This window comes from Hoplias malabaricus, chromosome 13, assembly GCF_029633855.1.
Source record: "Hoplias malabaricus isolate fHopMal1 chromosome 13, fHopMal1.hap1, whole genome shotgun sequence".
NCBI lineage: Eukaryota > Metazoa > Chordata > Actinopteri > Characiformes > Erythrinidae > Hoplias > Hoplias malabaricus.
This window is the reverse complement of record NC_089812.1, coordinates 2,694,917-2,718,196: the sequence shown is the minus strand read 5'-3', so window position 1 is coordinate 2,718,196 and position 23,280 is coordinate 2,694,917. Positions and strand designations below refer to the sequence as shown.

General features: G+C 45.5%; 1 protein-coding gene across 1 annotated transcript in view; it reads left to right on the top strand.

The window, feature by feature from the left end:
- The first annotated feature begins 592 nt into the window (after positions 1 to 592).
- Positions 593 to 23,280, top strand: part of crybg2 (crystallin beta-gamma domain containing 2) — a 56,617-nt gene continuing 33,929 nt past the window's right edge. Inside the window, exons 1-3 of the mRNA XM_066642764.1 lie at positions 593 to 864; positions 9,799 to 9,877; positions 14,807 to 18,027. Coding sequence (XP_066498861.1) covers positions 593 to 864; positions 9,799 to 9,877; positions 14,807 to 18,027 — 3,572 coding nt within the window. The remainder of the gene's footprint in view (positions 865 to 9,798; positions 9,878 to 14,806; positions 18,028 to 23,280) is intronic.

Here is a 23,280-nt window from a genome sequence, read left to right as displayed (position 1 = left end):
AATGTCCCTCACACAGACTCGCTCTGAAACAGATCCTCGTTCAGGTCTGATCATACACACGGGTCCACACACACACACGCACACACACACACACAGATCCACCCAGCTCTGAGACTCTTCCACACACTCATAGTTCCTCACCGTCCTCTCTGTAAAGCAGGTATTGGCATTTATTTAATAGTGTTATATAAATATATATTTATTATATATATAGATATATATTATATATATATAATATATAGATATTTTACTTAAAGGACCTAGTATAATTCTTCATGTGAGATACAACTCTGTCTGCACAGTATCAAACCACACATAAAACAGCTCGTTCAGGACATATCACAGTTCATTAATAATTATTATCTATCTTACAAATCAGGTGTTTATTTTAATCTAATGTTAAATTCATCAACGTTTCTGATATTCAAATAATTCTGTCAGTTAGTTCCCCACCTGTTTTCCGTCTCTGAAAACCTGCCTCTTTTGCGTCTGTGCCAAATGTTATTGAAGTATTAGCCAATCGTAGAGCAAGAAGGGCACTACTGACCAATCACAGCAAGGGGCGGGGTCGTCTCTGTGCAGGTGTGCATAAATGATCGCCTCAGGTGGAGAGAGTGGTGGGGAGCTGTTCTTTAGCAGATCATCGCTTTTCCAGTGCAAGATATTTACAGTGTGTTCTTCTCCGCCCTCTGATCCAGACATGGCCAAGAGCAGCTCCTCCAGGAAATCTCTTAAAAGTCTGTTTTCCAAAAGCGACCTGAACTTGAAGGAATCCTCAGAAAAGGAAGAGAAGCCTAGAGCTCTGAGGCTGTTCTCCTGGAAGAAGAAGAAGAAGAGAGCAGCAGACGATCCACTGACTGAGAGGTAACACAGAACCGGGTTAAACCCTCTTTCCCTTTAGTTTCTGGTGGGGTCTGTTTCCAGAGCATCTGCTGCCGAAGCTTGGGGTGTCAGGGCTGTGCTGGTGATGAACTCAGATAGCGTTCTTCACTTATTTCTGAATTAAAATGATATAAATAGGTCCCGGTTTTGGGACTTCACTCATGTTTCCTGGAGCAGGTGGATGTTCTCCTCTTTGACCTCCTCAGGTGTTTCTCCTGACCCACGTGCAGCATGAGATTTGCGGGGGTTTGACCTGAAAATGAAACCTGGAATTAACAGCGTTCTGCATATGCAGCTCAGACGGCTTCCCCTGCCCTTTCCAGACAGACACTAAACCGCCTGCAGTGGCTCAGGGTCAGATCACCTGACCTTATTTTCACTCTGTAGATTCTCAGCCACCGACCTTTTATGGTTCTCACACACCCTGTGTCTCTATCTCATGCTCTCTGTGTCTCTGTCGTGGGCTAGTTAACTGCTAGATCCACCTGGCCCTGCCAGCACGCCCCCGCTGGACACATAGTAACACCAAGGTTTGTTCAGGGGTTAATAAGTTGGCCCTATATATGGACAATCTCCCAGGGTCAGTGATAGGACCAGGATGGGTTAAATATGGGATCCATCTGAGCTGGACACAACCCAGTCTACACCCATGTGGACCCCGTATAGATGTAGCCCACCTGGGTCCCATAGATCTCCCATGGACCAACCCCCACTGAGACCTTGCCCATCTGGAACCCAGTGAGATTTCTACGAGGGACAAGGCTTTATCATGAGAAGCTTCCTGCTCCAGCAGACGTTTTACCCGGGGGTGTCACATTAGCGGAATGCTGGCTGGAGATCGTTCACTGTAGCCGTTTTCACGTATGCACTCCAGAAAGTGATTTCAGAGTGTGGTTCCAGAGTTATCTGAGCAACAGCTAAGACAGAGTATCAGGAAAGTTTAAAGTGAATACGTCATTGAATATATTTTCATTATTGTTTTCATTAATGAAATGAACACCTGCAATTACGAGACTCAGACTTACACCTCGAGACTCAACTTAGACGTACACCCGAGACTCAACTTAGACTTACACCCCGAGACTCAACTTAGACGTACACCCGAGACTCAACTTAGACTTACACCCAAATACTCAACTTAGACGTACACCCGAGACTCAACTTAGACGTACACCCGAGACTCAACTTAGACTTACACCCCGAGACTCAACTTAGACGTACACACGAGACTCAACTTAGACGTACACCCGAGACTCAACTTAGACTTACACCCAAAGACTCAACTTAGACGGACACCCGAGACTCAACTTAGACTTACACCTCGAGACTCAACTTAGACTTACACCCAAAGACTCAACTTAGACGTACACCCAAGACTCAACTTAGACTTACACCCTGAGACTCAACTTAGACTTACACCCCGAGACTCAACTTAGACTTACACCTCGAGACTCAACTTAGACTTACACCTCGAGACTCAACTTAGACTTACACCCCGAGACTCAACTTAGACGTACACCTCAAGACTTAACTTAGACTTACACCTTGAGACTCAACTTAGACGTACACCTCAAGACTTAACTTAGACTTAAACCTCGAGACTAAACTTCGACTTACACCTCGAGACTCAACTTCGACTTACACCTTGAGACTCAACTTAGACGTACACCTCGAGACTTAACTTAGACTTACACCTCGAGACTCAACTTAGACTTACACCCCGAGACTCAACTTAGACTTACACCCCGAGACTAAACTTAGACTTACACGTTGAGACTCAACTTAGACGTACACTTCGAGACTCAACTTAGACTTACACCTCAAGACTCAACTTAGACTTACATCTTAAGACTCAACTTAGACTTACACCCTGAGACTCAACTTAGGCGTACACCCCGAGACTTAACTTAGACTAACACCTCGAGACTCAACTTAGACTTACACCTCGAGACTCAACTTAGACTTACACCTCGAGACTCAACTTAGACTTACACCCCGAGACTCAACTTAGACATACACCTTGAGACTCAACTTAGACTTACACCCCGAGACTAAACTTAGACTTACACGTCGAGACTCAACTTAGACTTACACCTCGAGACTCAACTTAGACTTACACCTCGAGACTCAACTTAGATATACACCTTAAGACTCAACTTAGACTTACACCCTGAGACTCAACTTAGACTTACACCCTGAGACTCAACTTAGACTTACACCCCGAGACTCAGCTTAGACGTAAAACCCGAGACTCAACTTAGACGTACACCCCGAGACTCAACTTAGACTTACACCCCGAGACACAACTTAGGCGTACAACACAAGACTCAACTTAGACTTACATTTCGAGACTCAACTTAGGCGTACCACCCGAGACTCAACTTAGGCGTACAACCCGAGACTCAACTTAGACGTACAACCCGAGTCTCAACTAAGACTTACACCCCTAGACTCAACTTAGACTTACACCCCGAGTCTCAACTAAGACTTACACCCTGAGACTCAACTTAGACTTACACCCCAAGACTCAACTTAGACGTACAACCCGAGACTCAACTTAGACGTACACCTCAAGACTCAACTTAGACCTACACCCCTGAGACTCAACTTAGACTTACACCCTGAGACTCAACTTAGACATACACCTCAAGACTTAACTTAGACTTACACCTTGAGACTCAACTTAGACGTACACCTCAAGACTTAACTTAGACTTACACCTCGAGACTAAACTTCGACTTACACCTCGAGACTCAACTTCGACTTACACCTTGAGACTCAACTTAGACGTACACCTCGAGACTTAACTTAGACTTACACCTCGAGACTCAACTTAGACTTACACCCCGAGACTCAACTTAGACTTACACCCCGAGACTAAACTTAGACTTACACGTTGAGACTCAACTTAGACGTACACTTCGAGACTCAACTTAGACTTACACCTCGAGACTCAACTTAGACTTACATCTTAAGACTCAACTTAGACTTACACCCTGAGACTCAACTTAGGCGTACACCCCGAGACTTAACTTAGACTAACACCTCGAGACTCAACTTAGACTTACACCTCGAGACTCAACTTAGACTTACACCTCGAGACTCAACTTAGACTTACACGTTGAGACTCAACTTAGACATACACCTTGAGACTCAACTTAGACTTACACCCCGAGACTAAACTTAGACTTACACGTCGAGACTCAACTTAGACGTACACCTCGAGACTCAACTTAGACTTACACCTCGAGACTCAACTTAGATATACACCTTAAGACTCAACTTAGACTTACACCCTGAGACTCAACTTAGACTTACACCCTGAGACTCAACTTAGACTTACACCCCGAGACTCAGCTTAGACGTAAAACCCGAGACTCAACTTAGACGTACACCCCGAGACTCAACTTAGACTTACACCCCGAGACACAACTTAGGCGTACAACACAAGACTCAACTTAGACTTACATTTCGAGACTCAACTTAGGCGTACCACCCGAGACTCAACTTAGGCGTACAACCCGAGACTCAACTTAGACGTACAACCCGAGTCTCAACTAAGACTTACACCCCGAGACTCAACTTAGACTTACACCCCGAGTCTCAACTAAGACTTACACCCTGAGACTCAACTTAGACTTACACCCCAAGACTCAACTTAGACGTACAACCCGAGACTCAACTTAGACGTACAACCCGAGACTCAACTTAGACGTACACCTCAAGACTCAACTTAGACTTACACCCCGAGACTCAACTTAGACTTACACCTCGAGACTCAACTTAGGCATAGAACCCGAGACTCAACTTAGATGTACAACCCGAGACTTAACTTAGACTTACACCCCGAGACTCAACTTAGACTTACACCTCGAGACTCAGCTTAGACTTACACCTCGAGACTCAGCTTAGACTTACACCCCGAGACTCAACTTAGGCGTACAACCCGAGACTCAACTTAGGCGTACAACCCGAGACTCAACTTAGACTTACACCTCGAGACTCAACTTAGACGTATAACCCGAGACTCAACTTAGACTTACACCCCTAGACTCAACTTAGACTTACACCCCGAGACTCAACTTAGACTTACACCCCGAGACTCAACTTAGACGTACACCTTGAGACTCAACTTAGACTTACACCCCGAGACTCAACTTAGACGTAGAACCCGAGACTCAACTTAGACGTACAACCCGAGACTCAACTTAGACTTACACCCCAAGACTCAACTTAGACTTACACCCCGAGACTCAACTTAGACTTACAGCCTGAGACTCAACTTAGACGTACAACCCGACACTCAACTTAGGCGTACAACCCGAGACTCAACTTAGGCGTACAACCCGAGACTCAACTTAGGCGTACACCCCGAGACTCAACTTAGACTTACACCTTGAGACTCAACTTAGACGTACACCTCAAGACTTAACTTAGAATTACACCTCGAGACTCAACTTAGACTTACACCCCGAGACTCAACTTAGACTTACACCCCGAGACTAAACTTAGACTTACACGTCGAGACTCAACTTAGACATACACCTCGAGACTCAACTTAGACTTACACCTCGAGACTCAACTTAGACTTACACCTTAAGACTCAACTTAGACTTACACCTTGAGACTCAACTTAGGCGTACAACCCGAGACTCAACTTAGACTTATACCTCGAGACTCAACTTAGACTTACACCTCGAGACTCAACTTAGGCGTACAACCCGAGACTCAACTTAGACTTACACCTCGAGACTCAACTTAGACTTACACCTCGAGACTCAACTTAGGCATACACCCCAAGACTCAACTTAGACTTACACCTTTGAGACTCAGCTTAGGCATACACCCCAAGACTCAACTTAGCCACACACCCCTGAAGTGTGACTTAGACTTGCACTTGCAAGACTCAACTTCTAGAGCATTCAAGAGCACCCTTGACTTGACTTAGACTCAAACCCCAAGATTCAACTTAGACTTACATCCCCTAGACTCGACTTGTAGAGCATTCAAAAGCACCCAAGAGACTTGACTTAGACTCACAACCCAGACTCTACGTAGATACATACTCCCAAGATTTACAACCTAGAGACTCAACTTAAACTCGCACAACCAAGACTCTACTTAGAATCACAACCCTAAGACTCTACATAGACTTACATTCCCAAGACATGACTTAGATTTAACCCAGAGACTCAACTTAGACATACATCTGCAAGACTAGAATTAGACTCATACCCCTCAGATTCAACATAGACTTACACCCCACAGGCTAGACCTAGAGTTGTACCCTGAGACTCAGTTTAGACTTGTGTTCCAGAGACTCAACTTAGACCTGTACCACCAAGACCTGATTTATATTCACACCCCAGAGACTTGACTTAGACTTGAACTTTCAAGAATCTTTTTAAAATAGCACCCTGCGGCTCCAGTAAAACTTGCATACCATAGACTTGACATTGACTTAGACTCAAGTTATACTCACACCCCCAAAACTCAACTTAGACTCATACACCCAAAATTCAACTGAGACACAGCTGAGCATTCCAAGACTCACCCCACCAATATTTGACTCAGACTTGGCTATTCCAGAGAACTGATTTAGATTCTCACCACAGAGACTCAACTTAGACTCACACACTTGAGACTCGACTTGCATCACCAAGATTCAATTTACATAGATTCACACACTCAAGACTCAACAATCACACCTCAGAGCACCCTGAGACTTGACGCTTGCATTCCAGAGACTCATCTTAGAGTCAACTTAGACTCCCACCCCAGACTTAGACTCATATCCCTTAAGAATTGACATATTCTCGCATTTTAAAAACATGATTTAGACTTGTACCTTTAAGATTTCTCTTAGACTCACACCATAGAGACTCAGTTTAGACCCCTGAGACTTGATTAGACTTACTCTCCAGAGATATGACTTAGACTCTCACTCCTAAGACTCTAAACCTCACACCTGAGAGACGAGAGACATGAAGATCTGTGTTAGATATTAGAAGTCTAGATTTATCTGCATCTGGGTCACACACCTTGGAACCTTCTGTGGAAGCATGTATATGTTTGTGTGTGTGTGAGATGTTGTTTTAAAGTCAACACGTATTATACACACCATACTTTACAGCAGTCCAACAGGTAACATCTGTGTTTACCATGTGTCAATGGGCCCTGTTTACACAGTGTTAGCGACGCCTCCTGAAACCAAACAGAGTGTGTGCCAATGGTGGGGTCACCTAGAGGAACCTGAGCAGAACACACCCCCACTGTGTAAACCAGCCATCGCTCACAGGGTCAGTGTTTGAGTCTCTACACGAGTCTGTATTCAAGGCTGTAACCTGTGTTTAATCAAGCTCAAACTGTTTATTCATTTTTAACAGTGTATGTAGATTATATGGTGCATATTTAGAAAGTTAGCCATTGACACACTGTAGTAGAGATGTTGGCTTTGTTCATTGTTTTTACGAAATGCTTGGATTCCAGAGTTGTGGCCTGATGCCAAGATGCGCTATGTATCTTTTACATCGACACTGTACTGAGTGTGTTCATCATAAAGCTCTGGAGCAGCTGCACATGAGCCTGAGATCACCATGCTCAATGCCAAGCATGGCCTAGAGGAGGATAAAGCCCCTCAGCTTGGGGCTGTGGAGTGGTGGAAATGTGTTCTCTGATGTGATGGAGCTGGGATGTGTTGGATACGTGTTTATGATCCAAAAGTAATTATCAACCCCCCCAGCACCTTCAGCGCGGTTATAACATCTTGTTACAAAGCTTTATTAAAACAGAGGCTAAGAGCAGTGTCCAGTCAGCGTTCCCCTGCTGTCAGTGTATTTGATCTAAAGTGTCTGATATAAAGTGATGTAAAGAGCCCTCAGTTCTGGACCTTGCTGTGAAGTGAGTTCCGCGCTGGAGGATGTAGTGTTGTTTAAAGTGGATGGAACCTGCTGCTCCACATGTTTGTGAGCTCTGTCATGTTCTCGAAGAGAAACCTGAAGCTAACAACCATTCCCCGGGGCAGGTCTCGATGTTTCAGTGGGAGAGGAGCATAGTGACCATGGCCTTTTCTCCAACGAGGGGCTTGTTTTGTTGCAGGACTCAAGGGTCAGACAGGTTTCTGTTGTACATCCTTTAAAACATCATTAAACATCATCTGCACTGAGCCACAGCAACCAAACAGTGCTGTCCAAACAAAACCCTGTATCTCCGGTTTTCTCAGTACTTCAGTCTTCTGGTGAATGGAATGGAAACTGTGTAAGATGAAGAACACATACCTGTTTCATTAAATCTCTCTCTCTCTCTCTCTCTCTCTCTCTCACACACACACACACAGAGCTAAACACTGCAGGCTTTAATACAATATGTTCTGCTTTAGGTCCTAACCCTGTGTAGTGTGTACCCGCTCCAGGTGTGTACCCTCTCACTTCAGTATTGCACACCGACCTCAATCTTTATATCATTTTCATATGCAAATATATGAAAATCGATCCAGAAGGAGAAGAACAGGGTGATCCACTCTTCTGTGCTGAGATATGCTGGATGCTCTGCTCTGAGACAATCCACTGGCCATGGCTCACTGTCTCAGGGCCGAAAGAAGGTTTAGGAGTGGACACATCTTTGAGATTCAGGGTGGGAAAGGTCTACCTGAGTCTTCTGCCCCTGGGGGACACCCAGAGGTGGGGACAGACACGCATCCTCATTTGGGGTAAACCTGCATCCTTCTCCCAGAGTCCACATAGTAATTTCTGCTCCATTTAAGGTGGAATGTAAAGTTCTGCTTGTAACAGTAAATAGCTTATGGGCCATTTAATGTAGAATGGATAATTTTACCAGGGCAATATTATTTTCTATTCCATTTAAGTTGGAACTGAACACTGTGAGGGCAAAAGAACACAGCTGCTCAACATTTTAAGGTGCAAAGGAGAGCTCAATTGAGACATTTTAAAGTCACTAACGTTGTTGTTGGTGCAACCAACAGCGGAACACGACATGCCTTTCAAAATGTCCAAATGTAAGAGTTTATAATAAGTGAGAAATTCATTCACTCATTCATTATCTGTAACCCTTATCCAGTTCAGGGTCACAGTGGGTCCAGAGCCTACCTGGAATCATTGGGCGCAAGGTGGGAATACACCCTGGGGGGGTGCCAGTCCTTCACAGGGCAACACGTGGGGGAAACCCACGCGGACACAGAGAGAACATACCACACTCCTCACAGACAGTCACCCGGAGCGGGAATCAAACTCACAACCTCCAGGTCCCTGGAACTGTGTGACTGCGACTCCTACCTGCTGCGCCACCGTGCCGCCCTAAGTGAGAAATGATAACTAAAAAAATATCACATACTTCCATAATCACTGGTATCTGCAAAGAATTTCCTGAAGGTGACAGTGAGCCGACTGTCAACATTTCTTTAGAGTGTTGTAAAACTCTCACTTTTCATCTGTCACATGCTTTTTTAAAACAACCAAGAGCCAAGTGAATTGAGAGCGGAGATCCGAGCTGTGCCTGTACCACTCAAAATCAGCTTTCAGAAATAAACACTCGCATCATTAATCAATTAATTAATTCATCCATTCATCTGTCGTTTGTAAACACATCCTCCTCATCAGGTTTGCAGTGGATTCAGAGCAGAGAGAGAGAGAGAGAGAGAGAGAGTTCTCGCCCCCTCTGGTTTCTGGGTAATTTCTGTGATGTGTCTGTACGTGTTTAAACCTCTGCATTCCAGGCATGTTCTACCACACACACACACAATCAGGGCTTTAACTACACAAACACAACAACTACACAACATCCATAGGATCAGATACGTTCTCACTCATCATCTACAGTACAGTGGCAAACAAACCTGCCATAAATCTCTCTGTCTCCTCTGTTGTCAGAAGCATGTTCTCTGTCTTCTCTTTTGTCTAGAACCTGTTCTCCGGGTGAGAGCGAGTGGCCTGACCTTGAACAGAAGTCATCTTTGTATGCCACGGCCCCGAGGTCAAAGGTCCGTAAGTAAACCATCGCACACCACCAGCACACACACACACACACACACACACACACACACACACACACACAACAGAAATAATAAAGCCTCCTCCTTGTTTCTGCACTCACTGTCTATTCTCTCAGCTCCACTTACCACACAGGAGCACTGCGTAGTTCTACACTTACAGACTGGAGTGCATCTGTGGCTCTGAATACTTTGTTAGCCCTCTCTTACCCTGTTCTGTTAAGGTCAGGACCTACATGTGATTACCACAGAGCAGGGATGATTTGGAAGATGGGAGTCACTCAGAGCTGCAGTGACACTAATATGGCGATGTGTCAGTGTGTGCTGTGCTGCAGGTATGAATGGATCAGACACAGCAGTGCTGCTGGAGTTTTTAAACCACTTAGTGTCACTACTGGACTGAGAATCATCCACCGACTACAAACTGGGCACTGTCCTGTGGCCAGCATCCTTTGGGCAGCACCCTGCGTCCACTGATGAAGGACTAGAGGGCGACCAACACAAACTGTGCAGTGGCAGCTGAGCTACTGTCTCTGACTCTACATCTACAAGGTGGACCAATGAGGGAGGAGTGTCTCACAGAGTGGACAGCGATTGGACACCAGCAGACTCTGAACCAAGTACACCTGTGTCATTCTAGGCTTTAAGAAGGAGTTTAAGCTTGAGATGTAGCCGCGATCTCAGGGAGAGCACCATTCTGACGCTTCCCACCTCCAGACAGCGTATAAACCGCCCCTAGTCTTCAGCTGTAACCCGTTTTCCTCCGTGAGAAACGCAGCTGCAATGAAATATAAACTTTGTGTGTAATTCTGCACCTGTCCTGAAGAGGGCACCATGACAACAGTTTCACTGGAGCCCTGACTGTGTGTTCTGATCGATGTTTGTGAACATCACCTGCTTTTTGCTGGCGTTTTATGTACACCAGGTGTCCCAAAGATTGTGGACAGCCCTTTGTACGGAGTGGGGGCTTCACTAAACCCAATTTGCTGGGGGTGACCAAAAGACAATTTGATCCTGTACTTCTGAGAAGAACATATTTCCCACAATGCACCAGCATCTTTCAAAAAAGCTTTATCAGCTCACGCTTTCAGTCAGAGCCAGTTTATCTCCTTTTTTTGCGAGAAGTAATGGACATTCCCATATTTTTAAATGTAAGTCAACGCAACAGACAATTTGTAATTTTATCTCATAGCAATATATTTTGGTTATAACCATTTATAACCACACAATCTCCCAATAAAACATAATAAACCACTAAAGCAAACAGTCCCTGCCCACAGAAAGTAATATTAAACACATGTGCCACCTCCTGGTACCCCTTAGCTACTAAAAAATGAGTAGGTGCAGAAGGTTAGTTACACAGTTCCCTCACATTTCTCTGTACCTCGTGTGTGTCAGAGGAAATATGGATGCGGTTTTGGCAAATGGTGGAAAACTGTGTACATTTATGTCGTTTCTGTTATTATTTGTTTAAGAAAATGAAATTAAACACAATTAATGCAATGCAATGAATGAATCTTTAATTGGATGTTTCTAGAAGCACATTTGTGCCCCTACGACTGATTGGTGAGGAAAGGGGTGTGGCAGTGTCCCTCTAAATTCCGTGTGTGCCCCTGTACAATGTGCAGCATAGAAGTGTGTCTGACCTCCATTGAACGACAGGAACTGAATGGAACCATGCAGAGCAGCTACATATGAGTTGAAGGGCACCAGGCGTGAGTTTTTGAGTGAGTGTGTGTGTGTGTGTGGCATTTCTGTGACATTATACACAGGCAACATAGCCCTTGTAACGATATACGATATATAATCAACTGCCTCCATTTTTTAAATATCACTGCTGGCTTTTCCAGTCTTAGCCGTGGAGAGAAATAGTTTTTCAGGGTGAGCGTGTGTTTAACTGGAAGAAATACACCCTGATTAACAAAAGAAATGCTTTTGTGGTTGCTTTATGTTAAAGGAAGTCATTAAAGCAATTTAAATTCACAATAAATTCACACATGGTTCTATAGAATGTTGCAAGGAAGTTTATTCATTCATTCATTGTCTGTAATGACTCTTCCGGTTCTGGAGCCTACACGGAATCACTAGGCGCAAGGCGGGAACACACCCTGGAGGGGGCGCCAGTTCTTCGGAAGTTTATTTAGCTGTTTCTAAAAAAGAGTGAGAGACACAGAGGCGTTTAAATATGTCTGAAATATTCCTGGAAGCTTTCAGGAATTTAAGGTGTGGTCCTCCGTCAGCTCGTCTCTCATCATTCCCTTCATGTGTTTTTCTCCTTTTCTGTTTTCATCCCTGAAAGAATCTGAAGCTTCTTGTGCAGATACAGATCTGAAATCATGACACAAACCAAACATCTGTGTTTCTTCTATGCCATTGTTTTTGTTCTAGAGGGGTATCCTCCTGTCACCTACAATCTAACACAGTACACAATACACCCCCCACACGGTCCCTACTCCACTCCACTCCACTCTTTTACTTATACATTAGGCCAAAACCGGTCCCTGGAACTGGGTACTTTTTTAGTCCCTGCTTGCGTCTGGTTCAAAGCGAGACAAGTAGGTACTAAATGTACCAATGTGTAAACCTTGCAGAGCACTGACTGACCAGATGTACTTGTTTACATACTGAAATGCAGCCGCTTGGGAAATCTCCAAGCTATAGTAGTGATCACATTTGCTTTATCTGACACACGACAGCAGCTCGTAACATTACGGCTTTGTCTTTTTAAGAGTTTCGGTGGCCGATGAAAAACTCCAATGAGAGCTTGACAGAGCAACAAGGAAACCTCTGAAATCTGCCAGAACTGGGGCACAGAGCCACGTTCATTCCATTCATTCATTCATTTGTTATCTGTAAGCGCTTATCCAGTTCAGGGTCGCGGTGGGTCCAGAGCCTACCTGGAATCATTGGGCACAAGGTGGGAATACACCCTGGAGGGGGCGCCAGTCCTTTACAGGGCAACACACACACACACACATTCACTCACACACACTCACCTACGGACACTTTTGAGTCTCCAATCCACCTACCAACGTGTGTTTTTGGACTGTAGGAGGAAACTGGAGCACTCGGAGGAAACCCACGCAGACACAGTGAGAACACACCACACTCCTCACAGACAGTCACCCGGAGGAAACCCACGCAGACCCAGGGAGAACACACCACACTCCTCACAGACAGTCACCCGGAGGAAACCCACGCAGACACAGGGAGAACACACCACACTCCTCACAGACAGTCACCCGGAGGAAACCCATGCAGACACAGGGAGAACACACCACACTCCTCACAGACAGTCACCTGGAGGAAACCCACGCAGACACAGGGAGAACACACCACACTCCTCACAGACAGTCACCCGGAGCGGGAATCAAACCCACAACCTCCAGGTCCCTGGAGCTGTGTGACTGCGCCCCCTACCTGCTGCACCACCGTGCCGCCACGTTCATTCCAAATAAACAAAAAGAACATGCAAACAAATGTCGCCTAAAGTTACCACCGCAGTTCCTGTTAGAGACAGGGTTTTGTGATGCTACCAGCTACATTTGGTGGGTGAGCTGTGGTAGTGGAAAAGTGTGTCGAGCCGTGCCAAGCCGATGCCACTCATTGGAAAAGCGCCACAAGAGAACACAACTGAACCTCAACCCTACCACACCATTATTTCAAAACCAAGACACTCTCTTTCTGTGACAGAAACCAGAGATTTTACATGAGGCACTTATCCATGGGTTGCAGATGACAGCACTGTGCGCACTAGCCGCCATATTGGGGACCTATTCAGGAGACAAAGTATACACTGGTTCTGTAGTGTCTCACACGCTAACACAGATCATTGAGCGAAATAACGCGATTACTGAAGTTTGTGTGAGATCTGTGTGTGAATAACTCACACAGATTCAGTCACAAGAGCAGACAAATACATTGGGGTCTAATGTGCTGCTATTCGATCCTATGATGAAAATTCTTTGAAGGAGTTTCATGAAGGAATTGCAGCAGTGCGCTGGATTGTGCAGCTCTTCAGACTGGAGCCCACAGGACGAACAAAGGGCCCCTTCATTTTGTTTAAAGAGAAGTCCTCCTGGGACCCAGGCCTCCGTAAATGGACGTGATTCCCAGTGCAGAATGACCACAGAGCTTCCGTGGTCAGGAGCCGGAACTCTTTGGACTGAAGGCCTCTTTGTCTCGGCTTCTAATTTAAATCCTCTGTGAGTGACGTTGGTGTAGTTCAGGTTGAAGTCAATGGATTTAAGCTTGATTTTCCACATAAGCTACACCCTTCTGAAGAATCTAAAAACTCCTGCATTCTCCTCATAGCTTCAGAGCTGTTTACACTCTTTATTACATAACACTTCAGGCTCTGAGCATAGGCCTCAGCACAGGTCACAGTGCAGGTGACAGCTCAGGCCATAGAACGGTTCACAGCGCAAATAGAAGAGTGTTCTATATGACACCAACATCGGTTCCTCTATTGCTACAAGCTTTTTGGTGCCAAATAGAAACCTTTTCTAGAACCATCTATAGCACATTCTCCATCAACCCGAAGAACCCTTTCATGATAGGTGTTTAAGAACACTGTAAACATACAAAAGGTTCTTCAAGTGTTCATGGTTCTATAAAGAACCTTTGTAGAACCATCTTTCTTAAGTGCGAAGAGAATCTGGCAATGCGACAGAGCACATAACAGCCCAGATCCTCGGTTCTAGACTTAAACGGCCAGATCCCAACAACTAAGTAAGAGAAGCAGGTGTTTGTGTTACTGTGCCTTTATGAATGAAATATGTAAATGTGCTTTATTCTAATTGGCTCTCATTTGTTGGACCTCACTCCAGAAGTAGTCCAGACTGAAACACGGTGTATAGCTTCAGCAGGAGTGGTTCTGCTCTGCCCACAGCCTTCTCTTTCTCTCTTTTCTTTGTCCAGAAGGGTCTGCTGAGCAGCTCTGAGACTGACCTCCACAAACCGAAGCGCGTCTCCACCTTCTCTCTGGGCTGGCGGAGGAAGAAGAAGAACACAACTCCTCTCTCTCAAAGCTTCATAAGTATCAATACAGATGGAGAGGTCAAAGATCCCGACAAAGAGCAGGAAGATGAAGATGTGGAGCAGGCTTCATTTCCACAGCAAGTGTCCAGCGAGGATCTGGAGCCGAGCCTTATCTCCACTGACCAATGCCAGCCTCTGAACGTCCTCTCTGAAGATACAGAAGAAGGTGTAGGAGGGTATATGCCAGACAGTCAGATCAGCAGCTCCATTTCGTTTATTGATTCTGACAGTGATGGCTACCACACTCCTCCGGAGAGCCCCAATTTGGGATCGACATCCTTAGGTCCTGCGTTTACTGAGGTCCCTGCAGTTACCAAGTCTAACTCAGCTGCTTCTGAAGCTCTAAATGGTGCCACCTTAACAACTCCCCACACCACACCCGAACATCCTGTAGCAGTTCTCAGAACTCCTGCTCTATGTCCACAAGACCCCAGGTCCGGTTCTGAGCTTCCAGATTGTGTCACTAAACCATCCCCCAGCCGCGGATCTTCTTCTGCCTACCGAATGAAGGGAGACCTTCTTAACATCAGCTCTGCTGCAGATTCCAGGGAGCATTCTCCCACTCTCCAAAACCCAGAGGAGTGTAAACATTCCATAGAAACATCGGTGGAGGCCATCGCTTTGGATTTAGAGTCAAATAGCGAGTCCTCCACCTCCTCTACTTCAGTTTCTCCACATTTTCCTCTCTCTAGTTCTACCCACAGCCCTGATGAATATATCTCCAAGCAGATCATAGATATCACAGTACGAATGGACTCTAAAACCAAGCCTGAAGATGTCAGAGACCACAGTGCAGCGCCTCCTGGAGCTACACGTGATCATACAACCCCTAACATTAAACATCGTCCGAAAGTTTCTGCTTCCCTAGGTGACGTTTTTAGTGACACAGCTCCTAAATATGAATCTCTGCTCAGTCCTGTTCTTCCAGAGATCACCTCAACCACAGAACCGTCTAGTTTCTCTCGGGCTGAAGATGTGAAGAGCAGTTCCTCATCCAGAGCCGACGTCCCTGACTCAGTCTTTTTCTCTGCTGCTGAACCTGTTTTCCTTGACTCTGAAACTATCCAACTTCAGAATGAGTCAGACACCTTCCCTCCAGCAGCTGCCAGCATAAGAACATCCTCCACCTTTTTAGAGTCCCCCTGCACCTCCACGATGGACCCTGTTTCATCAAAGCAGTCATTTACAACGAAGTACACACACACTGACCTTATCAGACAAGACGTAGAAGACTCAGATGTCTCCATTGGCTCGTCTGAGACTGTCAACAAAGTGTCTATCAATGTTTCAGCTCCCGATTACCTTTCTCCTGAATCCAGTGCCTCCCATCACACTCCTCTCTTTGGGACTGAGCTTCAGGAGGAGGATATGAAAACCCATGAAACACTGATTCAAGAAGCAGTCACCAATGAGTCCCAAATCAACAGAGACATCCAAGAAAGGACTGAAGATACGGTGAAGCTGGTTTTGGATGAACATGAGGTTCTGCTGGGCTCAGGTGAGAAACGTGGTGCTGGAAATCTAGGAGACATGGTACAAGTGAAGTACCTATCTGAGGAGATGCTGGGTTCCTTGCACTTTTCTGAGAGACAAATGGAACCAAAAACAGAAGCAGAGAGATTATTGGAGGCTCAGGATGAGTCTGGTGGAGAAGGTGAGATTAGGAGAAGGATTAGTTTTGAGGCAAGTGAGGAATCTAGATTATTGTTTCAACAACTTGATACTAAAGACCCTGGGAAAGGATCTGATTTGGAGCAATTGGTTACTTCAGTTGGAACTGAAAAGTGTGTGGAAGAAGTGTCAGATCAACATGAGGTCCAGCTGAGGGTAGGGAAGGAGGAACACCTGGCAGGTGTCAAAACACCTGGTTCCTGCCCCACATCGGAGAGGAGAATGGAAGATAAAGAGATGCTGTTCAGCAGGGTTGTTCCCCACACTTTGCCCCTTCAGTCCAGTTCTCCACCCACAGATCAGCTTCCAATCAGCCCAGAGCTCTCTTATCTCTCCCCCAGCTTTTGCCCTGATCTCCAGAGAAGAACTAAAGACAAACAGATCAGTTTGGAAGAACGAAAGGGTCCTGAAATCATGTTTCCAACGCAGGGTGAAGCTGAAGAAGACCCCGGGTCAGTCACTGACAATTCACAGACTGTGAAGTCAGAACTTCCCGCAGGAACCAGAAGAACGGATGCAGTGAATCAGGTTGAATACAGATGTGAGGAGACCTCTGGCTCCTGTTTCACATCAGAGACAAGAAGGGAGCAGGAAACAGAAGCTGAGGCTGGATCAGAGACAGAGAGTGAGAGTGAGAGTGAGAGAGAGAGAGAAAGTCTGGGAGGTGAAGTCGTCTGGCAGCTTCCGTATCATCTCGCTTTTCCGAAACCCGAGTCTCCAGTTCAGCGAGAGACTGAGGAATGTTCTGCAGACACACCCCTGAGCGTGCACGAGGACCTGTCAATCACACAGCACACACACCTGGGGGCAAGGTACGGCCCCACCCGCAGCATGCCTCAGGGGGTGGGTTCAGGGGGCAGGGCCAGTCTCCATGCAGAGAGAGAGGGTAACACAACACAAGAGCAGGTGAGTCTCTCAGAAAGCAGCAGAGCATCAGGAGAGGAGAACTTCCCTCTGCTCAGAGTCGGAGCAGGCGGAGAAGACTCATCTGGGACTCATTCAGAGGACATTTACACACTTGGGAGTGTCCTCTCTGAGACTAACACACCTGAAAAGAATTACAGCGGGGATAAGTGCTCCGGCAGAAGATCAACAGAGAGAGGAGCAGCTGCAGGAGTTATCGTTTACATCCGAGAGTTTAGGCCCAGAGAGGAAGAGGAAGATCTCACCACATGCTCCATCTCTCCATCCCTCTCTGACCATCGGCCGGATCCCAACCTCTCACTGTCTTTCTCTGACCATCGGCCGGATCCCAACCTCTCACTGTCTTTCTCTGACCATCGGCCGGATCCCAACCTCTCACTGTCTTTCTCTGACCATCGGCCGGATCCCAACCTCTCACTGTCTTTCTCTGACCATCAGCCAGATCCCAACCTCTCTCCATCCTTCTCAGTCCAGCGGCCGACTCCCAGCTTCTCTCCCTCACAGCGGTGAGTAACCTCTTCTTCCTTCTTCTTTACATATCTGATCCTAATTTTATCCCTCCTTCTGATTGGCCTGCGTTTCACTCTCACTGCTGCCGAGAGGCTGTGTTTACTCTGCAGTCGGTCAGACTGGTTCATGAGAGTTTATTTAAAGAACACTGATCAAATAAACCCAAGAAGTTACTGGATGACTTGGACAATTTAGCGCAGGTGGCTAGCCGCAAAAAATCAGAGAGATGCTCTGTAGTCGCAGGCGGATGCAGTATCAGAACACGGTAAATATTAGCTCTAACCCAGAGATTCTAGTCAGAACACTATAGTCACTGCATCGCAAATCAGTCCAACTCCAGATTCTCTACAGTCACAGACGGCTGCATTTTAGCTGCTGCTTTGTGTTGTATTTTTCTCAGACGTGAATGAAGCCATTCATTCAGAAGCTACTCTTTCACTCCTCTAACATCCCCCTCTCTTTCACCCAATCCCTCTCCCCACTCTCTCCCTCACCATCCCTCTCTCTGTGCACCCTTTCTTTCACTCCTCTAAAATTCCTCTTTTGTCTTCCTTTTCCCCTTCTGAATGAGTGACTGTGTGAGGGATGAATAAATGAGTGAGTGTGTAGCTGTGATGGATGAATGAGTGAGTGTAGCTGTGAGGGATGAATGGGTAGCTGTGAGAAAAATTTAAGAGGAATGTGTTACTTTGAGGCATGAATGAGTGAGTGTGTAGCAATGAGGGATGAATGTGTGGTTGTGTAGCTGTGAGGGATGAATGAATTAGTGAGTGTAGCTGTGAGGGATGAATGTGTGGTTGTGTAGCTGTGAGGAGTGTGTAGATGTAAGAAAGAATTAAAGGGAATGTGTAACTGTGAGGGATGAAAGAGTGAGTATGTAGCCATGAGAGATGAAAGAGTGAGTGTGTAGCTCTGAGGGATGAAAGAGTGAGTGTGTAGCTCTGAGGGATGAAAGAGTGAGTGTGTAGCTCTGAGGGATGAAAGAGTGAGTATGTAACTGTGAGGGATGAAAGAGTGAGTGTGTAGCTCTGAGGGATGAAAGAGTGAGTGTGTAGCTCTGAGGGATGAAAGAGTGAGTGTGTAGCTCTGAGGGATGAAAGAGTGAGTATGTAACTGTGAGGGATGAAAGAGTGAGTGTGTAGCTCTGAGAGATGAAAGAGTGAGTGTGTAACTGTGAGGGATGAAAGAGTGAGTGTGTAGCCATGAGAGATGAAAGAGTGAGTATGTAACTGTGAGGGATGAAAGAGTGAGTGTGTAGCTCTGAGAGATGAAAGAGTGAGTGTGTAGCTCTGAGGGATGAAAGAGTGAGTATGTAACTGTGAGGGATGAAAGAGTGAGTGTGTAGCTCTGAGAGATGAAAGAGTGAGTGTGTAGCTCTGAGGGATGAAAGAGTGAGTGTGTAGCTCTGAGGGATGAAAGAGTGAGTGTGTAGCTCTGAGGGATGAAAGAGTGAGCGTGTAGCTCTGAGGGATGAAAGAGTGAGTGTGTAGCCATGAGAGATGAAAGAGTGAGTGTGTAGCTCTGAGGGATGAAAGAGTGAGTGTGTAGCTCTGAGGGATGAAAGAGTGAGTGTGTAGCCATGAGAGATGAAAGAGTGAGTGTGTAGCCATGAGAGATGAAAGAGTGAGTGTGTAGCTCTGAGAGATGAAAGAGTGAGTGTGTAGCTCTGAGAGATGAAAGAGTGAGTGTGTAGCTCTGAGGGATGAAAGAGTGAGTGTGTAGCTCTGAGGGATGAAAGAGTGAGTATGTAACTGTGAGGGATGAAAGAGTGAGTGTGTAGCTCTGAGAGATGAAAGAGTGAGTGTGTAGCTCTGAGGGATGAAAGAGTGAGTGTGTAGCTCTGAGGGATGAAAGAGTGAGTATGTAACTGTGAGGGATGAAAGAGTGAGTGTGTAGCTCTGAGAGATGAAAGAGTGAGTGTGTAGCTCTGAGGGATGAAAGAGTGAGTGTGTAGCTCTGAGGGATGAAAGAGTGAGTGTGTAGCTCTGAGGGATGAAAGAGTGAGTATGTAACTGTGAGGGATGAAAGAGTGAGTGTGTAGCTCTGAGAGATGAAAGAGTGAGTGTGTAGCTCTGAGGGATGAAAGAGTGAGTGTGTAGCTCTGAGGGATGAAAGAGTGAGTATGTAACTGTGAGGGATGAAAGAGTGAGTGTGTAGCTCTGAGAGATGAAAGAGTGAGTGTGTAGCTCTGAGGGATGAAAGAGTGAGTGTGTAGCTCTGAGGGATGAAAGAGTGAGCGTGTAGCCATGAGAGATGAAAGAGTGAGTGTGTAGCCATGAGAGATGAAAGAGTGAGTGTGTAAGTTTGAGGGATGAATGAGTGAATGTGTTGCAGTTATTGCTCAGCCACTCCCTCTGTGCTGTTTATGAGGTCAGTGATCCGAGGCAATGAGAGCGTCTGGGTGAATCAGTGGGTCACAGTTCAGCTGATAACAGTAACACAGGGATTCTAAATTTAAACCTGTCCTCATCTACCTTTACTTTAAAGCCAGCAGTTAGTAAAGGTCTTGTGGCGTGGCTCGCACAGATGTCAGACTCTCACAGATCTGATTCTCTTCTCTGTTTGTGTCCTACACACACATCAGAATACTGTATAGTATCAACGCTTTATCAGAGTGGGTTTAGTATCACGGTATGGTACACTATGTCAGAGTGTATGGCAGGGTATCAGAGTATGTTACGGTATAATATTGAGTATGGTATGGTATAGTTCCAGAATATGCAGTGTTCCAAATAGTGCCATACTCCCTACATAGTGCACATCACAGACCTAAAATCACTGCACTCATTCAACCGGGAAACATGAACCTTACAGCAGACTAAACATTTAATTATGACATAAAATGCACTGCATGACTGCAGAAACGTGTATTTCTATGAGCAGCAGAGGCTATAGGGAGATATTTTGGATTCAGCCTCAGCTTCACTGCGGTATGGAAACCTCACTCACTGATCACTGACTTTTTCAGACAAGGAGAACTACTTTATTAAACTTTAAGCTAAATCAGAGAAGTAATTAAGGCCGACAGTGGCAGTAAAATATTGTCCTCCAAGATCTGATTATTTACCTGCAAACAGGGGAACAGGGCTTGTGTGTGTATTCTCTTAGACGCTGAAACAAAATACAAGTAAACACAACACAATTACCGGGGCTTGTGTATGATCTGTGTATGAATAACTCACAAGAGCAGAGAAATGCACTGGAGTCTAACACGCTAACAGTTTTCCTTTAGATCTTATGATGAAAATGCTAACATGGCTTAGCATACTCTGCTTATTATGCAACACGGTGGGATCCTTTATCCCCCAACGCAAAGAGACAGTGCGCTTCTTTGTTTCTGAGTGTTGTGAGACTCTCTCCAGCAACTCTCTCATCAACTACTCTGGCTACTCTGAGGCTGGAGAAAGTGTATGTGACTGGTTAACACATTTTTAAACAGCACACGAAAAATCAGTAAAGCTCTGCCTGGACTCCTGGGGTTTGCCTGCTCTGAGTTCGAAAAGAATAAATCTGCAATATAACTTCCTTTCTTTAAAAAATAATTTGTTGGAAGTGCTGTTGGAACCAATTATTTTCATTCTGCCCTGAAGGCCTTGCTGCCTCCAGAAATGTTTTCACACACAAGATATGTATGAGATAAATTTGTCTTTTTTTAACCCTTCAGGTGGTTTACTGGTTTATGGTGTAGTCTATTTCCTTGTTTAATTGTCCCACCACTGCACCTTTGACAATATGAAGAAGATGAGGCTGTCATCCAGGTATTTCTAGAGCCTCTGGTCAGGCCAGAGTTTAATCGTCTGTTTCAGTCAAAAACCGCACCTCATTCCTCTGTTCCCGTCAGTGCGGAGTTACAAGCTTTGGTCTTACGGAGTGTTTTAATGTTTGCCTGAGTATCACACCTGAATGTGAAGAATTTCTCAGCTATGAACTCAATGCTTACGTGCAGCCAGGGTTTCTTTTCAAACCAGGGTCTGGACTTTACATTAAACACTGCATTACACACTACACAACCAAGACAGTCCTGCAGCATGAGTCCATTAATCCGGAGTGTGACTCTACTGTTCCGGGAAGACTTTACAATATATTTATCAGAACAAAGCTGTGAGGATTAGATGGCTCTAGATGTTTAAATGCACCAGCACTGGTGGACCTCTGGAACAATGGAGCAGTATTTGTGATTCAGAACTAAGCATCCAACACCTGCACTGGAGGTTTCTGTGGCTGATTTCCATGGAATAGTATACAATATTTGTATAAATATACCTTCATTGAAACATTTTTTGAAACGCCCAGGAACTGGTTTTGGTATTTGTTTTGGTGTTTAGTTTTTGTATTTAATATTTGTATTCCTGTGGACCGTACTGATGTTAGATCCAGAGGTGGTTTAGTTGAGTGGTGTGTTTGAACTGAAGCACATTCTGCTGTAGAGCAGTGTGTGTTAAATATGAGGCCACTCAAGTTTCCTAATAGGCAAATGAGGTGGTGTAGAAATGAAGGCGTTAGACATGAAACTGTTTGAAGAACTTATATCATGATTGTAGTGGGGTGTGGTGTGTTCTCTCTGTGTCTGCGTGGGTTTCCTCCAGGTGACTGTCTGTGAGGAGTGTGGTGTGTTCTCTCTGTGTCTGCATGGGTTTTCTCCAGGTGACTGTCTGTGAGGAGTGTGGTGTGTTCTCTCTGTGTCTGCGTGGGTTTCCTCCAGGTGACTGTCTGTGAGGAGTGTGGTGTGTTCTCCCTGTGTCTGTGTGGGTTTCCTCCGGGTGACTGTCTGTGAGGAGTGTGGTGTGTTCTCCCTGTGTCTGCGTGGGTTTCCTCCGGGTGATTGTCTGTGAGGAGTGTGGTGTGTTCTCCCTGTGTCTTCGTGGGTTTCCTCCGGGTGCTCTGGTTTCCTCCCACAGTCCAAAAACACACGTTGGTAGGTGGATTGGCGACTCAAAAGTGTCCGTAGGTGTGAGTGTGTGAGTGAATGTGTGTGTGTTTGTGTTGCCCTGTGAAGGACTGGCGCCCCCTCCAGGGTGTATTCCTACCTTGCTCCCAATGATTCCAGGTAGGCCCTGGACCCACCGCGACACTGAACTGGATAAGGGTTACAGATAAGGAATGAATGAATGACTGTAGTGGAGAAAATGATCATGTTTATCAGTATAATCACAGACGTTTTTCTCAGAAAGTACTAATACACCAGTTTTATATTCAGCACAAAATTAGTAGCACTATGTAGTGATTTAAATAAAGTTTCAACAAAAATA